Raw genomic sequence first — 27,145 nt, forward strand, 5'->3', positions numbered from 1 at the left:
TTACTAAAAGCAGGGTGGTACAGCAGGTAGTAGCGGGGAACAGTTTTAGGTTACCAATGATTAGAGAAAAACTAATAAAACTATGTGGCCTTACTTTACTACTACCACAGTGCTGCCAAACATCTGTATAATTATTTATATAATTATACATCTTCAATAACTGAGTTATCCTGATCAGGGACCTGGTGGGCCTGGAGCCTACTACATACCCACTACTGAAATGTTTTGGGAAGTTTAAGAACATTAGAGAAAATCCACACTCGGACTTAAAATAGCTATAAAAAATTGCAATCAGAAGTGAAAAGTTAGCTTAGGTTAAGGTGACCATATTTTGGGTTTTAAAAAAGAGGACGTCTGGTTCGGGGAAGGGGGGGGGGTTATTTCATGTGTATGGGGTAGAGGTTTAAATAGTTGACAAATGAGTCAATAACCATCCAGCTGCGTTACTGAACTTTAATAAATGTACAGCTGCTCTTTAACAAGGGCCTTTATGGTCAGATAATCTTATTCCTTCACATTTAGCGTTAAGCCCTAAACAATAATAACAACAAATTAAAAAACAGTTGTCACCTATAAATAAAAATCCCTTAATTTTTTAGTTTCTTTGATGTATTGTACAATCGTATCAGCCGACTTTTTAGGAGTGTTTTTAACTTTAATTTGATTCACTTTAATGACGTGCTCCCATCAGTAGAATCCCAGCAGTAAGATGTGTCTTCTAGTGCTTGCTGAGCAATTTCCACAGAATGCAGTGCCATCACGGTGTTGACAAGAGCCTCTGTGTTAGTATGTGCACATGAAAATCAGACTTATTTTAACAAAACAGATGCACTCCTAAAAAGACCTAAAAACAAACCAATGCAAAAACACACACACAGAATAGTGAGTGCAGACTAGAAAAGCCGAATCCCGGATATTTTTGGTGATTTAAAAATCCCGGCCGGACGCCGGGTCTCAAAAAGAGGACATGTCCGGGAAAAAGAGGACGTATGGTCACCCTAGCTTAGGTCCACATTCAGGTGTTACCTGATATTGCCATGACCTTCTGTGCCACTGTGATACTCATTTGTAAATTGCTTCAGATAAAAATGGATTAAGAAAAATCACAGTTGAAATTTCAACTCAAGGTTTTTAAATACTCGCATATGGTAATAATTCATAAATAACTATGAACAGGTTTCAGTTTACGGGTTGAGGGTTATGATCTTGCTCTCACATTTTTGTTAGGGGATTCAAAGACACATGCCTTTAATAGTTGCAAAATGAGAAAAGATGACCCATGAATAAGAGTGAAAGTGATGGTGGTCTGTGCTGATAATGGAGAAGTGACGTCATGGCCCATGCTGTGGTTACAAAAGGGGAAACTGTGGGGCTTTAACTAGTTACTAATGTTTACGTGTGTTGCACAGAGGATCTTTGGACACTTTTAATGTGTATTGAAGAACACAGACCATAAAGTTGCATTTTGACAAATTACATGATATAAACTCAGAAGAAAAGCATACTTATTAAAAAACAATACAAATGTTTTTAAAAGACAAAGAGTAATCCAACAGCTGGATAATTATAGGCCACCAATAGATCAGTTCTGTTCTAAAGCTTTAAATTATATGAGACATGATTATAAATTATGAAATTTTTTTAATGAAATGAAAGATTTTGCTCTATTATATGTATACATTAAAATATATCTCATACAAAATTCCAAGAAGTTGGATCAGTAGACATCAATAATTTGCTTATTCATATTGGCCTGTATTCAGTCAAAAACCGTATGTACGTTTTTGTTTGTTTGTTGTTAATTTGTATTTTTTAACATTTAAATTTTTTACTTAATATGCTTTTTTCTATTTAATGGCTGCAAAACATTCCAAAAAAACACACGCTGCAACCAGAGCTGGATCTCGAATACATCGTATCGAATCTCAGCTCTGCCTTGCCAGCTGAGGCTGAGTGGCTACATGAACAACGATTGGTCTGTTGTTCAGATGGGCGGGACTTAGCCAGATATGGGTCTCTCTCTGTCAGACTGGTGCGACTGCGACCTCTGCTGGCTGATTAGAGGCGCCTACACAGAGATGAGGAAAGAGTGCTCTTAGGGTGTGTCTCTCCGTACACAATGCTAGGTGGCACAACATTCGTCAATGTGTGGGTGATAAGATGCATGCGGCTTGCTGCCCACGTGTCGGAGGGGGCGTGGGTTAGCTTCAATCTCCTCGGTCAGAGCAGGGATCAGCATAGGCAGAGAGGAAGCAATTGGGCAATTGGACACGCTAAAGGGGGATAAAATGCATTAAAAAAAATTTTTTTTTCAAAGTCTGGCAGTACAATTGATGTGTCCACATGGACCAAAATATGTTTTAAAGGTATACTTACAAATTATATAAAATACCATTTCTTAAATATGTTGATCCATAGAGTTGCAAATATCTAGATGTTTGTGCAATTTCCGGCAGAAATGATTGAAACCAGGGGTTAGGGGTTAGTAAATGTGTTATAAAAGTGACTGTATTAAAAACAGTTGGAATCTGTGGGTGGATAACCACTCCATTCATACCAACTGAATGGAAACTGACTTGCCTAAACTTTAAAGTGCTTTAACAATCATTTCTGTGGTCATTAAGACAATCCCTCGAAATGGAAAGGATGGGGAGCATTTAAGATATGCAAAAATTTTTACCACAGCGGAAACATTAACTAATCTTTGGAAGACCAGCTACTCCTTTTCACAGTTTTCACTCTTCAACTAGGCCAAGCATATAACTACTCAGGGTTTCCCCAAATGTTTCATGAGTTATATACTGTATTACATATTTCTTCTTGTGAGTTGTTGGGTTGGATTGTAAAGCTCCTACAATTAGTTGTACTGTTTTAAATGATGTTTACATTTGTGGCTGTTAGTGTGTGGAGGTCTGGAGAAAAATATTAACGAAGCACATTTACCTCAATGGCAGAAAAAAAGCCCACGCATGCACACAAACTAATATCAACGCCTGGAAAAAGCTTAATATGAATGTGACGTGTTTTCTTTTTTCCGTTGCAAACATTTCATTCAGTCTGATGCTCTGGTCTCAATGGCCTCTTCTAATTTACCCCAAATGCACAAACGACTAATGCGTGTGATCAACAGAAAGCAGGTTATGTGTTTAGATTCTACGCCATAGTAAAGCAAACAGCTCATACTGTGGTCGTGTGGTGCGCTTTGTGCCTACTATGACCTAATCCCCTTCCTTCCTCGAAATGGTTTAACTTTTACTCACCTCATCCTAATGTTTTAGTCATAAGTGGATTTGCGTTGGCTTATAACTTATTCCATTTCCGTAAGGGAGCGATTAATGAGTGACTCAACTAACAAACCCAACACTATTATTGTAAGCAGCAGCAATTATTACTTTATGTTTTTTTCAAATTATTAAAATGTTCTACGTCATAAACAATTGTCTAGAAAAATGGCAGATTTTAAAACTAGTCATCAAAATGTAATTCAGTAATGAGTTGTACTTAATCCCATCCATAATAGCAGGACGCCTACTACTGAACTGATAATAGCTAAACTGAACTGTCTCACTTTGCAAGCGTGTGTGTGTGTATTTGTGTATACAGTATACACTGTAAGGACAGAAGTATTGGAAAAACCCTTGTGATATTTGAACTCATGTGCTTTACAATAATTGCTTATATGTGGAACAAATCAATTGTATTGAGTAAATTATATGCTTCGAACTTTGCAGCGGCAGTTTAGGGAAGGCCTGCACAGAGCTATGACCACAGCCCCTCTGAACAGCTTTGGAATGAACTGGAACATAAATTGAGGCTTTCTTGAGCAACATTAATGCCAAGCCAATACAAATGCTCTTATGATTGAATGGGCACAAATTCCCACATACATACTTCAAAGTCTTGTGAAAAGCCTTCTTAGAAGCAAGAATATATATATTAGGTGGTGGATCATTCTCAGCACTGTAGTAACACTGACATGGTGGTGGTGTGTTAGTGTGTGTTGTGCTGGTATGAGTGAATAAGACACAGCAGCGCTGCTGGAGTTTTTAAACACCTCACTGTCACTGCTGGACTAAAATTGTCCACCAACCAAAAATATCCAGCCAACAGTGCCCCATAGGCAGCGTCCTGTGACCACTGATAAAGGTCTAGAAGATGACCAACTCACAGCAGCAATAGGTGAGCAAGGTGCTTCTATATGGTAAGTGGAGCTGAAAAAAGACTGAGTGTAGAAATCAGGAATGGTTTTAATGTTATGGCTGATCGGTGTATATATACAGTATATAAACTAGGGCTGTCACACGATCAAAAATTGTAATCGAGATTAATCGCGATTAAAGAACAAAATTAATCGCGATAAAATTTTTTAATCGTGTGACAGCCCTAATATATATGTATTCATCTCAATTAATCGCAAACTAATAATTAAACAAAATTTGAACAGTTATGCACATTGTTATTGCAAGAACGTGTTTACCAATAAAACATTCATAAAATATGATAAAATTATTAAATCTAAATTCATTGTAGAAAGCACATTATCTGACAAAAGTGAGGATCTTTTCCTGTTCATGCACCAACCATAATGTTTTGATCTAATATAAGGCATCAATAAAGCATCAAAACACAGATACGTTTATTTCATAGATCTATTAAGAAAACCCTTTAATACTGTGTTTGTGCAGAAAGAATACCCGGAAATACTGTTCTACATTACCATTTAAATACCTATAAATACCTGAAACAGTCAAGTTAGCAGACATTATCTATAAGTAATTGACTGTAGCTATAAAAAAAAGTGTTAATTAAAACAGTCCATGTAAACGCTTAGTCCATATAAATATCAGATACAAATGTGTTTTTAGAAAACTACAAACATCACAAATATAAATCATGTTTATAACCATGTGATAGAATAAGCTGAATAAACTGTAGAGATGAAACATCACGCAGAGTTTCACTTCTTACCGGAGGGGGAGGAGGCGGAGCTACGCGGTTTTGATGGACAGCTCTAGCAGCCAATGGAAATACTCGTTACAAAGCTTGCGTGGTTTCATTCATCTTTTCATAAAAAAAGTGAAAACCGCTAAAAGTAGTTTTTCATCGGACAGTTCATGCGCTTTACATCCTAATTCATCTGAAATACAGTTAATTACCACAGAGACACACGTGTATGTGGCACAAACAGCCAAATATAAATAGTTAGATTAAAAATTTTAATCTTGATTAATTTTTTTAATCGCGATTAAAATTTTAACGCGTTAATCGCGTTAATTAACGCGATTAACGACAGCCCTAATATAAACTATATGTATATGTTGCTAGTCAAGTGGGCTGTCACATGCCTTTTACTCAACCCTTAATTGCTTGCATTATATTAAATAAAAATTGCTAACAGCATGTTAAATGCTGTAAATATGGAGTGCCACTGCAAAGTGCCTGAATACTTCAGTAAAAATATCACAAATCAATTTATTTCAAATTAATTAATTCTTAAAATATTATTGAAATATTGTCAATTTTCAATGTATCCAAATTTCATCTGCACTTTGGCGACCCCAGCTGGTTGCACAGTTGACCAGGCTAATGGAATCTCAGTTGAGTCTTTGTCTCTGAGTGATGGGTTAAACTTGTTAGACTGCTACATCTGGTTTGTTTATTTGTTTAATAGGATTTTAACGTCATGTTTTACACACTTTGTTTACATTCAGGACAGGACAGCTGGTTACTCATTACACAAGATTGTTTTAATGTCAAACACATAATTGTGACATGGTAAAAATAACAAACAATCCTGCTACCCTGAAATACATCATTTATTTAACTAAATGTACTTGTATTTTTTTTTTATTAAAGCAGCTATGTTGCTAATGAATTGGGCTATTCTTAACCTTAGTTGTCATTGACATTGATGATTGACATTTCCTCTTATTAAACCAAGCTCACCTATGTTACCTGCACCTATTACACCCACAATTTATTCATTCCTAACTGTACAATTCTCCTGTGCATTAAACCATGTATTTGCATGACTATCCCAATAAAAATACAATGAAATTAAAAATCAACCCACTCCAAGTACAAATTAAAATCAATTCAAGACACTGAGTTTAGGAAATGTGTACATATGTTTACTAAAAAGTTTTAGGAATACATTCATTTTGTTGTTTACAATTGAGGTAAAAAACAAGATCATTAAAGAAGTCTTTTGATTTTCACATGTTCTAAGCAGTCGCTTCTATACATGGCCTGATTAATTCTTCTCACAGATTAAAAAACATACATAAAAAATAACTTAAAAGAAACCATAAATGATGACTGAGCTTAGTTTTTAGATATTAAAATATAAAAATTAAGATATTTTGGCCTTCCTTAAAAACACTTTTTTTTTTTTAGTTGGAACATACAAACAGAACAAAACAAACACAAAGTACAGACTGTATTTACAATGTTTTTTCATTAAGTCTTATGTCCATTTCCAAACTCATCTGTAAAATTCCAGTTTTTTTCCTCAGCACTTACTTTGAATTAGTCTCTATTCAGCAACATCACTATTGTGTATCTTCTCCTTTGAAGACTTCTTTTTCTAAATGGTGAAGAACCAGATGTTAGGCAGATATTTTGTTTTTATTACTGGACCAGAAACAGTACTATTAAACAATAAAGTCCAGTTTATTTTACACTACATGGCCAACAATATATGAATGACCCTTTTAATAAACAGTTTTTCTATTTCAGCAACAATGTATTAATATATGTCCAAAATCTATAAATTAGCCATGTAGTTTCTATAAGAAAAAACTTTGTGGAATGAATCATACTGAAAAGCTTTTGGGACTTTCAAATGTAGCACCTTTGTCATTTCCAAAAGTTCATTAAATTACTGCCTACAAATGACCTACTAAATCACCTACAAGTGCTGTCATGAAATGAACTTCCACTAGCAACAGCTGAGCCACAGGGAGGGTACGCAATAAAGCAACACTACACTTCTAAAGTTCCAAAGACCCCTGGGAGCAGACTCACAAATTGAAATGGAATGGCATGACAATAAAGCAGCTAGAATTGTAATTACCATTTGGGTAATTTACAATGGGTTTTACAGAAAAATGCCCCCATAAAATGAAGTCCATAAAAACAGTTTGATACATGTTGGGTAGAAACACTTGACAATTTTGGGATGAATTCAAATAATGACAGAAAGCCAGGCCTTACTGCATATAAATGCCCAATGTCAGTAAAGCTATAGTGGCTAAATAGAAATAAATAATTAATAACCCACACCAGGACATTTTATGGCTACTGATGTGATTAGCAGTAATCAAGTGTGCAACTTTGGCTCTAAACTTCCTTATGCTTTTTCAGTTTGATCTCAGTTTTGCATTAGGTGCATCAGAGTCTTACCAATACTAAAATATTACAAATACAGTGATAACACAGTGATAAAGACTGATAGAGCCTATCTGGTGCTAATTGTTTTTACAATAATTATATGTACGAGGGATCTTCAAAAAGTTTCCGCACTTTTATAGTTTCATCAGGAAAAATGCATCCGAAGGTGACAGTAGAAAAGTGATTTTTTGTTTTAAAATTCTTAATAAATAGAGAAAAAAAGTGCAGAAACTTTTCTGAAGAACCCTTGTATATTTATGCAGCTGGTTAAAAAAAGCTAGCTACTGATTTACTGATCCTGTCCTTTCTGTATCTTACAAAAAGCAACAAAAAATGATCTACCAAATGCATAAATGTAAAATGCACACAAAAAGCACACTATGCCCTAGAAGGTGCTGCCTTACTAAGAGTGCAAGATCCAAACAGAAACATATGCATCCTTGCTTATGTTTAATATACAGTATATATTTTTAATATGCAGTTCCATCTGTTTCATTTAGGGTAATAAAGGTTTTTCTGCAATCTTGCAAAAAAAAAAAAAAAAAAAGGTTTACAAGGTCAAGGTCACAGTGGGTCAAAAGCCTACCCAGAAACACGGCACAAAAGAACTGTGCAGCAGCCACACTGCCCTCTGGTGTCTTCATCCAAAATTTAATTGTCATAGTATTAAATTAGAAAGCAGTGTACAGCGGATAAGAATCTTGAGCAGAATGTGGTGATACACCCCAAATACATCTGTACTGTAGGAAAAGCTGAAAAGGAACAAAGTAAAACCAAACAACACAAAATTACCTTTTTTGAAGTATACTCTTCAGGAGTTGGAGTGCACATGGGTGATATTTCCTCTTCTCTGTGTTTCTTTTTCTTTTCTGCACATGAACAGATAAACAGGTTACATTCATTCTTAAGGAATATGTACACTGATCAGCCATAACATTAAAACCACCTCCTTGTTTCTACACTCACTGTCCATTTTATCAGCTCCACTTACCATATAGAAGCACTTTGTAGTTACACAATTCCTGACTGTAGTCCATCTGTTTCTCTGCATGCTTTGTTAGCCCCCATGCTGTTCTTCAATGGTCAGGATTCTCCCAGGACCACTACAGAGCAGGTATTATTTAGGTGGTGGATCATTCTCAGCACAGCAGTGACACTGACATGGTGGTGGTGTGTTAGTGTGTGTTGTGCTGGTATGAGTGGATCAGACACAGCAGTGCTGATGGGGTTTTTAAACACCTCACTGTCACTGCTGAACTGACAATAGTCCATCAACCAAAAACATCCAGCCAACAGCACCCCGTGGGCAGCATCCTGTGACCACTGATGAAGGTCTAGAAAACGACCAACTCAAACAGCAGCAATAGATGAGCGATCGTCTCTGACTTTACATCTACAAGGTGGACCAACTAGGTAGGAGTGTCTAATAGAGTGGACAGTGAGTGGACACGGTATTTAAAAACTCTGGCAGCGCTGCTGTGTCTGATCCACTCATACCAGCACAACACACTCTAACACACCACCACCATGTCAGTGTCACTGCAGTGTTGAGAATGATCCATCACCTAAATAATACCTGCTCTGTAGTGGTCCTGTAGAGGTCCTGACCATTGAAGAACAGGGTGAAAGCAGGCTAAAAAGGTATATAGAGAAACAGATGGACTAGTCAGTAATTGTAGAACTACAAAGTGCTTCTATATGGTAAGTGAAGCTGATAAAATGGACATTGAGTGTAGAAACAAGAAGGTGATTTTAATGTTATGGCTGATCAGTGTATATCATTGTAGTCTTAGGATTACAATTATTTCTGCAAGTTTTTATGTTATTACCATCTTGCCAGTGAGGGTACTATGGGTGTTCTTTTGATTGATAGGTGGGGTACAGGGGGTGACAAATTATACAAAGCAGCACATGGTAATAAAATTATAAACTGTAATTTCAACTGTATATTTGAAAATGCATCATACTGCACACTCATTCATTCGAAACTGAATCTCCCTGCACATTCATTCATTAATTTATTCAACCTCACTTGTAGCGTTCTCTTGCTATAGCTATCCAATATATGTAAAATAAAGGTACCTTGAAGGTCTTTATTGTTGTGTATGTTCAGTTTCAGTGTTTGTACTGTTATTGGTACGCTGTTCTTCGCATCATTTTTGTTATTTCGCATTTGTACTTTCATTGCTGTATAATGCTACTGGGGCTTTAATTTCCTTCAGGATCAATAAATTATCTATTTGTCTGTCTGTCTGTCTGTCAACCTACCGACCTACATGGGCTAAAGTTAGCAAATAAATACCCACACAGTTCATTTGTATGCTAGAAATGTAAAATAATCAATACATGTACATGCCAGACAGGTGTTTCTAGTACAGTGCTTGGTAAGTGTGTATAGGCATGTTCCAATCATTCAGTAACAAAAAAACTAACAAAATCACTTTTACTATACATAGAAGAAATTGGTTTTGTTTGTTTGTTTATTAGGATTTTAACGTCACGTTTTACACTTTGGTTACATTAATGACAGGAACGGTAGTTACTCATTACACAAAATTCATCAGTTCACAAGGTTATATCGAACACAGTCTTGGACAATTTAGCATCTCCAATTTACCTCTTTGGACTGTGGGAGGAAACCGGAGCACCCGGAGTAAACCCACACAGACACGGGGAGAACATGCAAACTCCACACAGAAAGGACCCGGACCGCCGCACCTGGGGATCGAACCCAGGACCTCCTTGCTGTGAGGCAACAGTGTTACCCACTTAGCCACTGTGCCTCCCAAGAAATTGTTTTTATTCTTAAATACAATATTTAACATAGTAAATTGACCATAAATCTTACTTTTTTTCTTCTGACTGCTTGGCAGGGAATTAGCTTGTTCTTCTGGCTCCTGTGGTGTAGGTGGAACCTCTTCAACCACAAGTTCATCCCTGTCTTTTTTCTTTTTCTTATCCTTCTTTCTCTTCTTAGGTTCTGGAGAAGCTTCCTCTTCTTTCTCCCCTGAAACGGTTACGTTTTCTCTATCAAGTTCTTTATCCTTTGATCTAACCTGGTTTTGGGTAATGGTGCCAGGCACATGAAGACCGTTGTCCATCTCTGAATGATCATGTTCAGATTCCGTTAGTGAAGAAGGCATTTGATCTAGGTTGCAAGATCTTTTTCTTTTCCTCTTTTTTGATGAGAACTCCAAATTATCAGAGAGGTCATTGCTTGCAACCACATTTTCTCCTGTATCTACACTAACCATTTCAGTTTCCTCTTTATCTGACTTCGAAGACTTCTTGGATTTAGACTTTTTAGATGGAGTCTCTGAGATAAATGCTTCAGAGAGACTAATAGTTGCTTTATCGCCTTCAAAAAGAGCATTGCCTGCATGAATTTCCATTTTCTTAGATGGCGTTTCAGTCTCATTTAACTTCAAACAGCTTTTCTTCACTTTCTTAGTTGGTGTGTTAGCTAGTCCAGGCTCATCAACACTTTTAGATTCTTTTGCTGTTGATTTATTTAATGGAGTTTCAGTCTGATTAGGTTTTGAGTGGCTACTAAGAACATCGGTGTCACCTTTATGTTCTACAGATTTATCAGATTTCTTTGATTTAACTTTCTTAGATGGGGTCTCAAATGCTGTAGAAATGCCAGTTGTTAACTGACTATTGGCAACACATGTACCAGCATCTTCAGAGGAATCTTTAATTTCTTTGTTTTTTGATTTCTTGGTTTTAACCTTTTCTGATGATGTCTTGGTTTGTCTAGATTCAGATGTCACCAGGCTACTAACAGCATCACTGTCTGATTCTCTAGGAGTTTCTATTCCTACAGGCTCCACAATTGTAACCTGTTTAGATTTGTTCTTTGTAGGTGGAGTTGCAGTCATTATGGTATCTAACACTAAAGGAGGTTTTTGAATGCCATTAGATTTTGTTTTCCTTCTGGGAGTCTCAGTGGTTTTGAGTTCTGGATGGCTGCCCGTGTTCTCGGACACAACACTTTTAGTCAGAGTTTCAAAGTCTGAAATGCTTTCTGTTTTTTTGGGTTTAACCTTCTTAGTTTTGATGTTGTTAATCTCTGGGAGGCTATTAGCTACACCTGTCGAAGGGGTTACGACGTCTTCTGAAAGACTGACGACTGTTTTAGAATCAGGGATCTCAGAGTTTAGGTTTGTATTGGTCCCTGTATCTTTTGTTCTCTTGGATAGAGTCTCAGCTGTAGAGTTGCTTGCAGTTTTCTTGGATTTTGACTTAGAAAGTTTGTTTGTTTGTGAGGGATTGAGGGCAGTTTTAGTTTCAGGTTTCTTGGCTGAGGGTTTTGACTTCTCAGTGGATTGGTCTTTGCCTTTTATGGATGAGCTTCCTCTTTTTTTGGACTTTACTGGAGAGCTGCTGATGTTTGAAAGGGCATCCATCTTTGCAATTACAGCATCTGGCAAGAGAGGGAACAAGTAAGTCGTTCATTCACCTGGGTATCACTATGACGTGGTAGAATGACTGCTACACAGAAACGTGTGAGTGCTGAGAATGAATCACCACCCAAATGATATCTACTCGGTAGTGGGTGAAAGCAGGCTAAAAAAGTATGTAGAGAAACAGATGGACTACAGTCAGTAATTGTAGAACTACAAAGTGCTTCTACTGGTGCTGGTCATAAAATTTGAATATCATGAAAAAGTTGATTTCAGTAATTCCATTCAAAAAGTGAAACTTGTATATTATATTCATTCATTACACACAGACTGATATATTTCAAATGTTTATTTCTTTTATTGTTGATGATTATAACTGACAACTAATGAAAACCCCAAATTCAGTATCTCAGAAAATTAGAATATTACTTAAGACCAATAAAAAAAAAAGGATTTTTAGAAATGTTGGCCAACTGAAAAGTATGAGCATGTACAGCACTCAATACTTAGTTGGGGCTCCTTTTGCCTGGATTACTGCAGCAATGCGGCGTGGCATGGAGTCCATCAGTCTGTGGCACTGCTCAGGTGTTATGAGAGCCCAGGTTGCTCTGATAGTGGCCTTCAGCTATTCTGAATTGTTGGGTCTGGTGTATCGCATCTTCCTCTTCACAATACCCCATAGATTTTCAATGGAGTTAAGGTCAGGCGAGTTTGCTGGCCAATTAAGAACAGGGATACCATGGTCCTTAAACCAGGTACTGGTAGCTTTGGCACTGTGTGCAGGTGCCAAGTCCTGTTGGAAAATGAAATCTGCATTTCCATAAAGTTGGTCAGCAGCAGGAAGCATGAAGTGCTCTAAAACTTCCTGGTAGAAGGCTGCGTTGACCTTGGACCTCAGAAAACACAGTGGACCAACACCAGCAGATGACATGGCACGCCAAACCATCACTGACTGTGGAAACTTTACACTGGACCTCAAGCAACGTGGATTCTGTGCCTCTCCTCTCTTCCTCCAGACTCTTGGACCTTGATTTCCAAAGGTAATGCAAAATTTACTTTAATCAGAGAACATAACTTTGGACCACTCAGCAGTCCTTTTTGTCTTTAGCCCAGGCGAGACGCTTCTGACGCTGTCTCTTGTTCAAGAGTGGCTTGACACAAGGAATGCGACAGCTGAAACCCATGTCTTGCATACGTCTGTGCGTGGTGGTTCTTGAAGCACTGACTCCAGCTGCAGTCCACTCTTTGTGAATCTCCCCCACATTTTTGAATGGGTTTTGTTTCACAATCCTCTCCAGGGTGCGGTTATCCCTATTGCTTGTACACTTTTTTCTACCACATCTTTTCCTTCCCTTCGCCTCTCTATTAATGTGCTTGGACACAGAGCTCTGTGAACAGCCAGCCTTTAGCAATGACCTTTTGTGTCTTGCCCTCCTTGTGCAAGGTGTCAATGGTCGTCTTTTGGACAACTGTCAAGTCAGCAGTCTTCCCCATGATTGTGTAGCCTACAGAACTAGACTGAGAGACCATTTAAAGGCCTTTGCAGGTGTTTTGAGTTAATTAGCTGATTAGAGTGTGGCACCAGGTGTCTTCAATATTGTACCTTGTCACAATATTCTAATTTTCTGAGATACTGAATTTGGGGTTTTCATTAGTTGTCAGTTATAATCATCCACATTAAAAGAAATAAACATTTGAAATATATCAGTCTGTGTGTAATGTATGAATATAATATACAAGTTTCACTTTTTGAATGGAATTACTGAAATAAATCAACTTTTTCATGATATTCAAATTTTATGACCAGCACCAGTATATGGTAAGTCAGGCTGATAAAATGGACAGTGAGGGTGGAAACGAGGAGGTGGTCATAATGTTATGCCTCATCGGTATATAAATAAAAAACAGATTTTACATGACTCTAGTAAACTGAAGTACCCAAAGGAAACCCACATAGACCTGCGGAGAACTCTTCACGGAAGAAAGGAAGAATGAAGACTATTGGTTATGCAGAAGTCATGCATAACATTTCCCAAATTAAACTAAGTGGGCTGTTTTTACACCTCTGCTTTCCACAATAAAAACTGCGTAGTCAGTAATAACCTGTAAAAAATACTTTCTATGTGAATATGCATGTGTCTAAAAACAAAGTGCATCAGCAATTCAAAGGGACATACAGTCAACTCCAGAAATATTGGTGCCCTTTAGGACACTGGGCAAAACACACACTGATTCAAAGATTCCACTTGAACAGTTTTAACGACTAAGCTTTTTATTAACAAATCATTATTAGAATTTTTAACAAATCATTAAGAAATTCTTACTAAATTCTATGTCGAAGGGTATGGCAAAAAACATAGGAAATCAATTACATATTTATCATTTGTTTGCAACAAAAATACAAGCTGGCAAATAAAATCCATCATCTACTTTAGTAACAAGGAAACTCCTACTCCGCTAAATTTACAAGTACAATAAACCTTCCCATGCAAATTGTTTTAACAGTGTTTGAGGAATTCTTTTTTGTAAAGCATATCATTAACACTGATAGAAAGGATTGTACCAGATGAAATTATACACAGCTTATCCAAAAACCTGACTCGAGACAGTGAAAAAGGAATAACTAGTGTATTTGTTCATGTTGTTTTCACATGGGTGACATGAAGCTTTAATTAAAGCTGAAAGTTTGATTGTTTCTCAAATCTCATGATGTTTAACATTAAGTGCACTAGAACAGAGTAACATGCATTAGGATTTGGATCATGTTTTACACACTTTGGTTACATCTATGACAGCACAGGTAGTTACTTTGTAAGATTCATCAGTTCTAGTTTAATGTCAAACACAGTCATGAACAATTTTGTGTCTCCAATTCACCTCACCTGCATGTCTTTGGACTGTGCAAGGACACCGGAGCTCCCGGAGGAAACTCACACAGACACGGGGAGAACATGCAAACTCCACACAGAAAGGACCCGGCCCGCTCCAGCTGGGAATCAAACCCAGGAGCTTCTTGCTGTCAGGCGACAGTGCTACCCACTGAGGGCGGCACATTTACATTTTCGGCATTTAGCAGACGCTTTTATCCAAAGCGACTTACAGTTGTGACAGTATACAATTTAAGCAATTTAGGGTTAAGGGCCTTGCTCAAGGGCCCAACAGTGGCAATGAGGCAGTGGTGGGGCTTGAATAGTCAACCTTCTGATTACTGGTCCAGTACCTTAACCACTAGGCTACAACTGCCAGCACAGTGGCATTGAGAGGAAAGCAAACTGTTTACATTTAGTGATATTTTTAATTCAAAGCTCTTTATATTCAGTAGTTTCTAAGCAAACGGGTAATAAAGTAGTTTGATTTAATATTTGAACACATTCAGAGACAAGTAAGTGAAGAACAAGGATTCTTCACTTGGTCAGTATGAACTTAAATGCATGTTAAAATAATACCGTCATGTGATCTGAAAATGTATCAGGTATAAACTGGCCTTTAACCTCATAATGTCTTCAAATGTTTACCATTTCAGGCCTGAGAAAACATTTTCTCATGCTCTGTGGTGAATTTGAACAAGAAATTCAACAAACTGCAATTGCTTGTTTTTGAAACCACAAGCCTTGATAAATGAGTCATCGAATGGCTGCAAAAACATGACTAAACATGACTGAACATGATGTGACATGCAAACAGTGACTATTCCCATGTAGAAGTGACAGTTGCAGGCTAGCTAACTTAAGGTGTAAACATCTCTGGTGGCTTTTGTGTATTTAAGAGTTGAACTGATACCCCAGCCACCATAAAAATGTGCGGTGACATTCAAACCATGAAGAGCTCAATAAAGCTGAAAAAACTTTGTTGCATGTGTAAAGGCATACAAGCTTTTTCGTAAATTTTTTTTTGCCATTTGCAAACTATCAATTGTGATTTGTTATTAAATGCATACTATATTGCCAAAAGTATTCACTTACCCATCCAAATCATTTAATTCAGGTGTTCCTTCCATCACTTCCATGGCCACAGGTGTATAAAACCAAGCACCTAGGCATGCAGACTGCTTCTACAAACGTTTGTAAAAGAATGGGTCGCTCTTAGGAGCTCAGTGAATTCCAGCATAGTACCGTGATAGGATGCCACCTGTGCAACAAGTCCAGTCGTGAAATTTCCTCACTACTAAGTATTCCACAGTCGAGTGGTATTATAACAAAGTGGAAGCGATTGGGAACGACAACAACTCAGCCACGAAGTGGTAGCCACATAAAATGACAGATCGGGGTCAGCGGATGCTGAGGCACATAGTGCACAGAGGTCGCCAACTTTCTGCAGAGTCAATCACTACAGACATCCAAACTTCATGTGACCTTCAGATTAGCTCAAGAACAGTGTGTAGAGCTTCATGGAATGGGTTTCCATGGCCGAGCAGCTGCATCCAAGCCTTACATCACCAAGCGCAATGCAGAGCGTCAGATGCAGTGGTGTAAAGCACGCCGCCACTGGACTCTAGAGCAGTGGAGACATGTTCTCTGTAGTGACGAATCACGCTTCTCTGTCTGGCAATCCGATGGACGAGTCTGGGATTGGCAGTTGCCAGGAGAACGGTACTTGTCTGACTGCATTGTGCCAAGTGTAAAGTTTGGTGGAGGGGGATTATGGTGTGGGGTTGTTTTTCAGGAGTTGGACTCGGCCCCTTAGTTCCAGTAAAAGGAACTCTTAATGCTTCAGCATACCAAGAGATTTTGGACAATTTTATGCTCCCAACTTTGCAGGAACAGTTTGGGGATGTCCCCTTCCTGTTCCAACATGACTGCGCACCAGTGCACAAAGCAAGGTCCATAAAGACATGGATGAGCGAGTTTGGTGTGGAAGAAATTGACTGGCCTGCACAGAGTCCTGACCTCAACCCGATAGAACACCTTTGGGAGGAATTAGAATGGAGACTGCGAGCCAGGCCTTCTCGTCCAACATCAGTGTCTGACCTAACAAATGCGCTTCTGGAAGAATGGTCAAAAATTCCCATAAACACACTCCTAAACCTTGTGGAAAGCCTTCAAAAAGTTAAAGCTGTTATAGCTGCAAAGGGTGAGCCGACATGATATTAAACCCTATGGATTAAGAATGGGAGTCACTCAAGTTCATATGACGAGCAAATATTTTTGGCAATAGTAGCTCTGAATGTAATGACTTGCTTCTATGATATTGACATTATAAAAATCAAAACGCTTTTCAACCAACCCCATAATAATGCCCATTGCTTGGGATTAGGATCTTTATCAAGCACAAATGGATGTCATGCTTAACTGTTGCTTGGTCATGTATCAAATTAATCATACTAAAAACGTTTTAATCTATTCTATTGTGTGTGCCAATAATTTGGAGTTTACTCAAAAAGAAAATCTTAAAGCCTCTACAGAGCTCAAAGTATATCTAAAAAAAAATCTCTTACCTGATAAATTTACGGCTAGGCTCTTCCATTTCTCCACATCCAGACTGGAATCAGAGTCAGAATCATTTTCTGTTGCTGGACTAATGACGCTACGTTCTGTTTGTTTTTCCACTGATGTAGCATTTGTGCTCTGTATCTCAGATTGTTTCTTTTTCTCCTTTTGTGCTGTAGCTCTTATCTAAAAGAAAAAGTATGGAAGTAGGACAAATGATAAATCTGAATGGACTGCATTAAAAGTTTGAATACAATTTAGTTTAGTTAACCCACCTGTGATTTACCCTTTGTCTTTCCTGCAGAGTCACTACTGCGTGCATTCTTTTTGGTGCTTTTTGATTTAGATACTGGACAGGGAGAAAAACAACTCAGAGATAAGATACAAAATATTACTGTAACTGCAAATCAGCACAATATAGCATTAACTTTAAAGCTTAAAAAACAGGAGTGCATACAATGCTTTTCCACTCCACATTCAAGAACATGATTATATTTTCTAACAAACTTAAAAGATGACTACATTATTGCAGTAAGAACTGCTGTTGTAATTAATTATTGCTAAACATAATATACTATTGACGGGAAGGTCACTGGTTCAAGTTCCACCACCAATTTGCCTCTGTTGGGTCCTTAACCATCAATTACCTGCATAGTAGCTTTGGATAAAACAGTATGCTTACTGCTGTAAACATAAAGTGTTCTGCATAAAAACAGGTACTGAAATGGTATTTAGAAGTTTGTTGATTCATGCACCACCACCTAGTTAAATCTCAGCTCTGCTACCGGCAGGCCAGGCGCCTATACGGACAGTGATTGGCTCGGCCATAGGGTGGGATTGCTAGAAGTGATTCGTCATAAGTGTTACAATTACAACCTCTGCTGGTTGATTGAGAAGCGCCTGCACCATGAGACGGGAATAATAAGAACCAGTCCATGACTTACAGTACATGATAGTTTGTTTGTTAGTTTGTTTATTAGTATTTTAATGTAATGTTTTACACTTTATGGTTACATTCATGACAGGAACGGTAGCTACTCATTACACAAGATTAATCACTTCTCAAGGTTATATAGAACACAGTCATGGACAATTTAGTGTCTCCAATTCACCTCACTTGCATGTCACCCGGAGGAAACCCACACAGACACGGGGAGAACATGCAAACTCCACACAGAAAGACAAGTCAAGTCAACTTTATTTATATAGCGCTTTTTACAATAGACATTGTCTCAAAGCAACTTCACAAAATCCAGGACCAACAGATACAAAAACCCCTGTTGAGCAAGCCGAGGGCGACTGTGGCCTGGAGTATACTTTAAATAAGTAGGATTTACACAAATCATATCATCAAATCATACAAACACAGAAATAAATGAACTAAAAGTTATAACTGGCAATAAACAAATAAATAAATAATAATAATAGAGTTGTTATTCGCTCTAGTCTTCAATAAAGTCTGTAGTGAGTTCTTGTCATACTCGGTGCAATTACGCCAGACCCGTCACATCCGGCAGGAGCAGCATCGTTGTCACGGCAGTCTCGACTTCAATACCTTAACCTTGGCGGGTAAACAGGTTTCCATCAGAATGCCCTTGGGGTAAAAGAAAGGGCCCGGACCACCCCACCTGGGGACCGAACCCAGGACCTTCTTGCTGTGAGGCAACAGTGCTACCCACTTAGCCACCGTGCTGCCCCAGTACATGATACAGATCCCCATATGAATCTGCCCCAGCTGGCTTCACACACGTCTCTGAGGGGGCATGCAATGGTTGTGGCTCACCTACGATCAGGAGTGGAGGATTTCAGCAGAAGAGATCGAAATACAAATCGGGAAGTACAACTAGATTTTTTTTTAACAGTCTATTATTCATTAAGTTTTCACTTTATTTATTTAAGCCATGCAAAATTGATTCCAAATTAATGTTAAGAAAGAAAATTACAGTAGTTATTACTAAAAAAACAACGACAGGGGGCAGCAAAAGCGCATTAACACAACATGAGGCATCACAGGAACAATAGTAGACAAACATTCTAGGAATATATGTTTACAGACATTAAATTAAGAGCACTTACAGAAATTCATGTGCACTATTCAGCTTTTCATCTTCTATTAAATACAGACTGAAACTTCACTGCAGCTTCCAGCCACAGAATGACTTGGAATTGTCAGGGCTTGAACTGGGGACCACCAGACATTATGATGTATGCTTTACTTTGAGACCACATTCAACTTTTTATATATGCAATAAACACACCATTCTGGTAAAAATCTGAACGAAATGTGCGACCAATGATGTCTATGTTATGACACAGAGAAGTGTTTATTTAGTGAGTACTGTACATAGTTAATGTTAGCTTATAACTGCTTTACACAAAAAAGATTACCCAAATGAACCAGCAGGGGGAGTCCTCCAACCACACTACCACAACTAATTCATAAACAAGAATCATTACAGTAATATCCCCACTTAAATTAGTTAGTTATTTAATCTTTTTAAAGATGAGTTCTTTCCTGACTTATTATTATTATACATTGTTCTTCTTATTGTCTATCTTTTTATACTGAGTGCTGTACTATCCCTTCGCTGCTGCAACGATGTGAATTTCCCCACTGTGGGACTAATAAAAAATTATCTTATCTTATCTTTAGTGTTGCACCACGGGGCTGAGAGTAATGCAATTTCAATCCTCTGTATGTCCTGTACATAAATAAATAAAGCGACTTTGAAAACATGTAAACTCCACACAGAAAGGATCCGGACCGCCCCACCTGGGGATCGAACCCAGGACCTTCTTGCTGTGAGGTGACAGTGCTACCCACTTAGCCACCGTGCCGCCCGTAAAGAGTAGTAACATGATGGCGAAGCGTGTAGATCACCTGCAAGCATTTGTGCTGTTGTTACAGATGTTCGATTTTACGTAAAAAGCATCGCTCAACTATTTCTAATAAGAAGACGTAGACGTGTTTGTCGCAGTTGTTGCTTTCTTTAGTGTATTCACGTGAGAAGCGGTTTGCACTTAACTCTCACCATGACCCTCTGTGCAGCGGTGCGGTAAAACAGCACTAAAGTGTTCCACGTCAAGAACATGCATTTGTGTGAAATAATCAAACCCAGTCTAAAATACAACACATGTATCTGTGTTTAGTTGTATTTACTTCAGGTGTGTTTATGCAGCTCGGGGTTCTGAATCCGCTTCTCGGGAGAGTCAAAAAAGCTTTATGTAAAAAAAGGGTAACGTGTCTGAATGTACTAAAAGTACGACATAACTCTAAATTTATCTCCGGTATTACTGGATATAAGTGCTCTGTACTGCTGAAATTCATCGCTCGTTGTTTTAGTACAACAAGCCACATTACGCTTTATTTTTCACGTTAAGCATTGTTTGTACTTTCTGGGTACGCTTTTACCAAGTCATATCACATAGTTAAAAAATATTAGTGGCAAACTGGCTCAGAATTCAATCAGGTGAACTTTAAAAGATGGAAATACAGTGTTAAACTCCATAGAAAACAACGCAGCAGCGGTTTACCAGCATCTCATGTAAAAGCACCCAAACCTCTACGCTTTGACACCACAGATGACATCACGGTTCGCACTGAAAAACCAAGTATTCTGTGGTACCAGATTAAAACGCAAGTGGAAACATGTGGAACCGGTTCAAAATCAAGTTTGCGAACCGGAACGGGCTCCACGTCAGTGGAAAAGGGGTAACAGTGGTCTTTTGCGCTATACTCATGCCTGGCCAGGTACCTACAGGAGGTATTATTGTAAAAAGATGAAAATGAAATTACATAAGAAAGTGTGGCGTGTTTGAGTTCTTATTCAAAACTAATTCAAAGCTGATGAACCTTATAAAGATCTTTCTTTAGAAATGTACACTGGTGTAACCCAAACATTTTGAACAGTAGACAAAATACAGAGCCCAGCTGGTGACATCACACATGGCCATGACTTAAATCAGCTTTATATAAGCTAATGCTCCAAGTTTTAGTGCAAACCAGGATATATTATCAATGCATCTCTCTTTTTTTTTTTTTTAATTATCTATTTTTTCCCACTTTTTTCCCCCCAATTTTATCCCTATTCTAGTCATGTCCAATTACCCTGATTGTGTCCTCTATACTGATTCGACCCTTTTGCCGCTGACTGAGGATGCCACTCAACTGAATTGCGCCCCCTCCGGCACGCAATCAGTACAGACTTGCATTTTTCACCTGCACGAGCCGAGTTCATACACCGAGAGACACTGCGCACGGAGGGTCACACCCCCCTCAATGTTATTCCTCAGCCCTGTGCAGGCGCCGTCAGTCAACCAGTAGGGGCCGCAGTTGTACCAGTTATGAGGACCTATGCTCCGACTCTACCCCTAAGCCCCTGAACAACAGCCAAACGTTGTTCATACTGCCGCCCAACCCAGTCGGAAAGGTAGAGCTGGTAAGACTCTGGTGCGCTAGCGTACTTTACCGCTGCGCCACCTGAGCGGCTAATGCATCTCTCTTAATAATCTAATTCCCACACCTTATTCAGTCAAAACCACACACTATTTTTATTTATACAACATGTCACCAATGGGGCTCCATACTAAAATCCTAGGACACTAGGATCACAGAAATCTAATTAAGAGCAAATACAAAAATCTTTACTGTGCACTTGTATTAAACTTCTGTCTAATGAAGACTGAAGCTTTACTGGCAATCAAAACAGACATTTACAATTTAAAAGATGAAAAGATATGACAGAGCTCAATGAGCTGTATAATAAGCCTGCATTGTCAATAATTTGTTTATACAGTGTTGAAGTCAACATGGAAGAATTCAGCAGCTGTATTTAGAAGACAGTTCAAATAAAAACATGACATTTCACTTGGCAGTGAATAACCAGCATGTTTAACTGGTTTTCCCACATTGGGGTAAAATGAATTCTAAATACAGATTATGTTTTTAAAATAGACTTTCAGTGTGCTAAAAGTACAACTGTGTGGATTAAATAGAGTTTTAAAGCATTTTATTTACTAAGTGTACTAGAACACAAGTGCATGTAGGTTTTTTTGTCTAGGGTTGTCTAGTGAGAGAATAAAAAGTTTATATAGTAATGATGGGTAGCACTGTCGCCTCACAGAAAGAAGGTCCTGGGTTCAATCCCCAGGTCCAGATCCTTTCTGTGTGGTCTTTGCATGTTCTCCCCGTGTCTGTGAGGGTTTCCTCCGGGAGCTCCAGTTTCCTCCCACAGTCCAAGGACATGCACTCAGGTTAATTGGAGATACAAACTAGTCTGTGATTGTGTTTCACATTAAACTTGTAAGCTGATGAATCTTGTGTAACCAGTAACTATAGTTGTAACCGAAGTGTGTAAAACATGACATTAAAACCCTAATAAATAAATAAATAAATAAATTGTAGTGATAATAGTATTTTTAACAGATTTTCTTAGCATAGATTTATTCCAGTTCTGCTCATGCTGTCTACACCAGTATACAATTACAGGCATACTCGAATGCTTCTTCTACTTTTGGCTGCTCCCATTAGGGGTCGCCACAATGGACAATTCACCTTTATCTTGCCATGTCCTGAACATCCTCTTCACTCACACCAACCACCTACATGTACTTCCACACCACATCAATAGACCCATTCTTTCCTCTTGCCTGGCAGCTCCATCCTCAGCACCCTTCTCCCAATATAACCATCCCTCCTCTAAACATGCCTAAATAATTCTTAATCCTGACACATTCAATTGGCACTTATTACGATCTATTTTGTTTTGTAATGTAATGTATTTGGCAGGTCTAGCTTAACAGCATTTGCACAGTATTGTAAACATAAGCAACATAGTTCAGTTCAGTAAAGTAGTTTTCACTAATCCACTTCATTTTCGATTCCAACTTTTTTCAGTCTGTCATTAAATTCTAAATGTGTTTAAATTTGATCAGTTAACATTGCAAATCGTTTCTTTCTACTTTTGTCATTTAAATAATGATCGAAGAGAATTAACAAATCCCAGATTCTTCTTTTTACAGCATTCTACTAAACGTCACAACTGTCCTAGAATTAGGGTTTGTACATTATGGCATTATGGTAGACCTTTATCCAAAGCAACTTACAACCGTAAGCAACTAAGGATTAAGGGTCCTGCAGGCACGTTGATTATATGCTGATGTCCGCAGCTTATAACAAGCCAATTGGATGGATGGATGGTGTCTTACTTTCTGATTTGCCTTTATAGTACATGTTCCAGGCATTCATTTTGTTATTTATGATTAAATGTACATTTCTGGCTGGATCCCAAACAAGACAATCAGATAAAGAACAAATGTCATCAAATGCAATTCAGGGTTAAGGGCCTTGCTCAGGGCCCAACAGCTGCAAACTTGGCAGTGGTGAAGCTTGAACCAACAACCTTCTGAACACTAGTCTAGTACCTTAACCATTAAGCTACCACTGCTCTTTAAAGCTTTGGTGCAACCCTGTGTGTTGCCAATGAACCCATGGCTCTTGGTGGAAACAGTTCAGGTGAAGAAGTTTTGTAACATCTATATGATGTTAACTGGATTTGATTAAAACCAGTGTGTCAAGCTGATTGATATCAAAGTAACAGTCAAATAAATAAATTATACTATTTACCTGAATGTTTTGAGCTGATCTTATGAGAATTTTTTCCTTCCTCCTTTTTCTTCTGTTTTTTACTGTAAATAAAAAAATAACCATCATAAACAAAGCAGTTGAAATGAAATTATTATTACAGGCTTGGTCACGCTGCTTTTCAAGTCCTCTAAAAATTAACCATTAAATAAATAAACCTTTTAAAATAAAAACACTTACCTTATCCATTTGTTGAATATATTATCAAGCGATTCTTTTGCATGAGCAGTTTCTACCTGAAAATTGAACAAAAGAAATTAGGAAATGTAAGAGTCATTCTACACCTTGGAACAGTTATATTTAACGTTTCTTGACTTTTACATTTACAGCATTTAGAAGGTCGGATGATTTTAAACATAAGTCACTTACAATTCAAACAATTAAAGATTAAGAATTTATACTTTTATAATTGAGTAATAGCAGTTGTGTACATTACAGAAAGTACAGAAAGGTTCCAATGGACACTGCTCAAAAAATTAAGGAAACACTTAATCGTCACAGTATAAAACAAAGTCAGTTAAACTTCAGGGATATCAATCTGCCCGTTAGGAAGCATAAGCGATTGTGAATCAAGTTCACCTGTTTTAATGCAAATGGAAGTGACAACAGGTGCACCAGACAGGCAACAGCAAGACAACCCCCATAAAGGGAATGGTTTTGCAGGTGGTGGCCACAGACAAATACTCTCTCCTTATCCTTCCTGACTGATTCTTCTCTAGTTTTGTGTTTTGCTAGTGTCCTAGTCACTACTGGTAGCATGAGGTGGTACCTGCAGCCCATTCAGGTTGCACAGGTAGTCCAGCTCCTCCAGGATGGCACATCCATACATGTAGTCACAAGACGGTTTGCTGTGTCTCCCAGCACAGTCTTAAGATCATGTGGGAGATACCAGGACAGGGGCCATTAAACAAGGACATAGAAGGGCATCAATCCAGCATCAGGACCAGTATCTGCTCCTTTGTGTGAGGAGGAACAGGGGGAGCACTGCCAGAGCCCTACAAAGTGACCTCCAACACACTACCATTGTGCATGTTTCTGAACAAACTGTCAGAAACAGACTCCATGAGGGTGGCATGAGAGCCCGACGTCCTCTAGAGAGACCTGTACTTACAGCCCGTGCAGCTCGATTGGCAGTCACTAGAGAACACCAGAATTGGCACCCCATTCTCTTCACAGATGAGAACAGGTTCACACTGAGCACATGTGACAGACGTGAAAAAGTCTGGAGACGCCGTAGTGAACGTTATGCTGCCTGCAATATCATCCAGCATGACCGGTTTGGTGGTGGGTCAGTGATGGTCTGAGGAGGCATATCCTTACGCTGGTGCAGTGGGCCCTAGGTTCCTCCTGGTGCAGGACAATGCCCGGCCTCATGTGGCCAGAGTGTGTAGGCAGTTCCTGGACGATAAAGGCATTGATTCTATCAGGCCTGAATCCAATTGAGAAACTCTGGGACTTTATGTATCAGTGCATTCGACACCACGAAGTCGCGCCACAGACTGTCCGGGAGCTTACTGATGCCCTGATCCAGGTCTGGGAGGACTTCCCCCAGGACACCATCCACATCTCATCAGGAGCAAGCATACAGGCATGTGGGGGCCATACACACTACTAAGTAACATTATGAGTTGCCATGATGAAATTCACAGAAACTGGATGAGCCTATGGTTTTAATGTTTTACTTTGATTTTCGGTATGAATTTGAGTCCAGTCCTCCATGGGTTGATGATTTTGGTTTCCATTCACTGTTATGTCATTATGTTCTTAACTAATTACACAATTATATCTTCGGCTCTCGGCGGATCATGATCCGCATTGATTTGGCACATTTTTAAGCCGGATGCCCTTCCCGACACAACCCTCCCTATTTTATCCGGGCTTGGGACCGGCACCGCAATGCACTGGTTTGTGCATCTAGTGGCTAGGTATCTGTAGGACAATTCAGTGTTTCCAATTAGCCTGGCTGCATGTTTTTGAACTGTGGGAGGAAACCGGATCACCCAGACACGGGGAGAACATGCAAACTCTGCACAGAAAGGACCCGGACCTCCCCACCTGGGGATCGAACCCAGGACCTTCTTGCTGTGAGGCGACAGTGCTACCCACTAAGCCACCATGCCGCCCTAATTACACAATTTTATCATTAAAGATTTTCAACTTTAATCTTTCATTAATCAAGATGCGATGTGTGATTTAAGTTTTTTGAGCAGTTTATTTTTTTTAATTACTCACCAGCACTTCCTCTATACAGCCCCTGCTGGCCCCACCCCACCACCCACAGACAGAAAGCCAGTGCTTCTGATCAAATCTATGATCTGAGCATATTTTGCATGTCAATCAAGTTATGGTAAGATGATGCTAAGTTTTGTAAAATGCAAAAAAAAGTGATTGGTTAACTTTATTGTACTTTGTAGGCAAAACAGTGAGCAGAATGAACAACAACGCACGACATGTTCTCTCAATCAAAACAATGCTCATTACTCACAGCTAACTTAAGATTTTGTATTGTGTTGTTTATTAAATGTTATAAAAAAAAGGGGGCACTTCTTTTTTCTGTGCAGTTTAAAAAAGAAAAGATACAGTGTCAATAGGAAATGAAAGAGACATGTCCCATATAATCTGCACGGTTTTGCACATACATATCAGTAAAAAAAATAAAAATAAGAGACACTTAGGTCTGCTAAAACCTATATGTTTTGTATATTCTGGCATGGTTGCACCATGTGCAGTGCAGTTTCGAGTGTGCATGATAATCTGTGGGTAAACAAACAAACAACTAAAGTAAAAGCGCAGTTGTAAACCTGAGGTGCATGTTTCCTCAACACGCTGGCCGCTTCCTCTTGTCCGTGTTCTCTTAAATGCTTATAAATCAGATTCATTAACAAGTGATCCGACATCTTACTGTCCGGCGATGTCATGTTCTGCTAAAATATTACACATTTAACTATTATAAACTTTGTCGCGTTTGTGTTTCTGTTAGCTCGCCATGCCACCATGCTTTCACTCCTCTTTGAACTAGTGACGTCACACCGCTGAGTTCACAGTGCATTGTGGGAAGTGTGGTTTTACTAATTTTGAGACGCTTGAACATACATACGATCAGCCATAACATTAAAACCACCATTTTGTCAATTTTATCAGCTCCACTTACCATATAGGAGCACTTTGTAGTTCTACAAGTACTGACTGTAGTCCATATATTTCTCATGCTTTGTTACCCCCCATTTCATGCTGTTCTTCAATAGTCAGGACTACAAAGGATCATTTTTAGCACTGCA

At 38.6% G+C, this 27,145-nt stretch overlaps 2 protein-coding genes across 7 annotated transcripts in view; both read right to left on the minus strand.

Annotated features, from left to right (window-relative positions):
• Positions 1–27,145, minus strand: part of adad1 (adenosine deaminase domain containing 1 (testis-specific)) — a 162,802-nt gene that overhangs the window by 24,223 nt on the left and 111,434 nt on the right. For 5 of the 6 annotated variants that reach the window (XR_010011024.1, XR_010011020.1, XM_062990933.1 and 2 more), the window contains exon 1: positions 4,969–5,004. The exons of the other annotated variant lie outside the window; for it this stretch is intronic. The gene's annotated coding sequence lies outside the window, so the exon portion shown is untranslated. Of the gene's footprint in view, positions 1–4,968; positions 5,005–27,145 lie in introns of those variants that run through there. 6 annotated transcript variants of the gene reach the window in all.
• Positions 5,726–26,837, minus strand: tcof1 (treacle ribosome biogenesis factor 1). Its single transcript, XM_062990888.1, has 8 exons — positions 26,669–26,837; positions 24,048–24,103; positions 23,850–23,911; positions 17,500–17,573; positions 17,233–17,410; positions 10,241–11,818; positions 8,185–8,261; positions 5,726–6,586 (listed from the first exon to the last, which is right to left on the minus strand). The coding sequence occupies exons 1-8, from the start codon at positions 26,783–26,785 to the stop codon at positions 6,536–6,538; spliced, it is 2,193 nt and encodes a 730-aa protein (XP_062846958.1). The 5' UTR covers positions 26,786–26,837; the 3' UTR covers positions 5,726–6,535.

The sequence above is a fragment of the Trichomycterus rosablanca genome, chromosome 1, assembly GCF_030014385.1.
Source record: "Trichomycterus rosablanca isolate fTriRos1 chromosome 1, fTriRos1.hap1, whole genome shotgun sequence".
In the NCBI taxonomy this organism is placed as follows: Eukaryota; Metazoa; Chordata; class Actinopteri; order Siluriformes; family Trichomycteridae; genus Trichomycterus; species Trichomycterus rosablanca.

Excerpts from the sequence above, each read along its gene's own strand:
- tcof1 (XM_062990888.1), bottom strand. The coding sequence starts at position 26,785 with ATGACATCGCCGGACAGTAAGATGTCGGATCACTTGTTAATGAATCTG. Across the intron at positions 24,104-26,668 it reads TGAGGAAACATGCACCTCAG|GTAGAAACTGCTCATGCAAA; the intron begins GTTTACAACTGC and ends TTCAATTTTCAG. Across the intron at positions 17,411-17,499 it reads AGACAAAGGGTAAATCACAG|ATAAGAGCTACAGCACAAAA; the intron begins GTGGGTTAACTA and ends TTTTTCTTTTAG.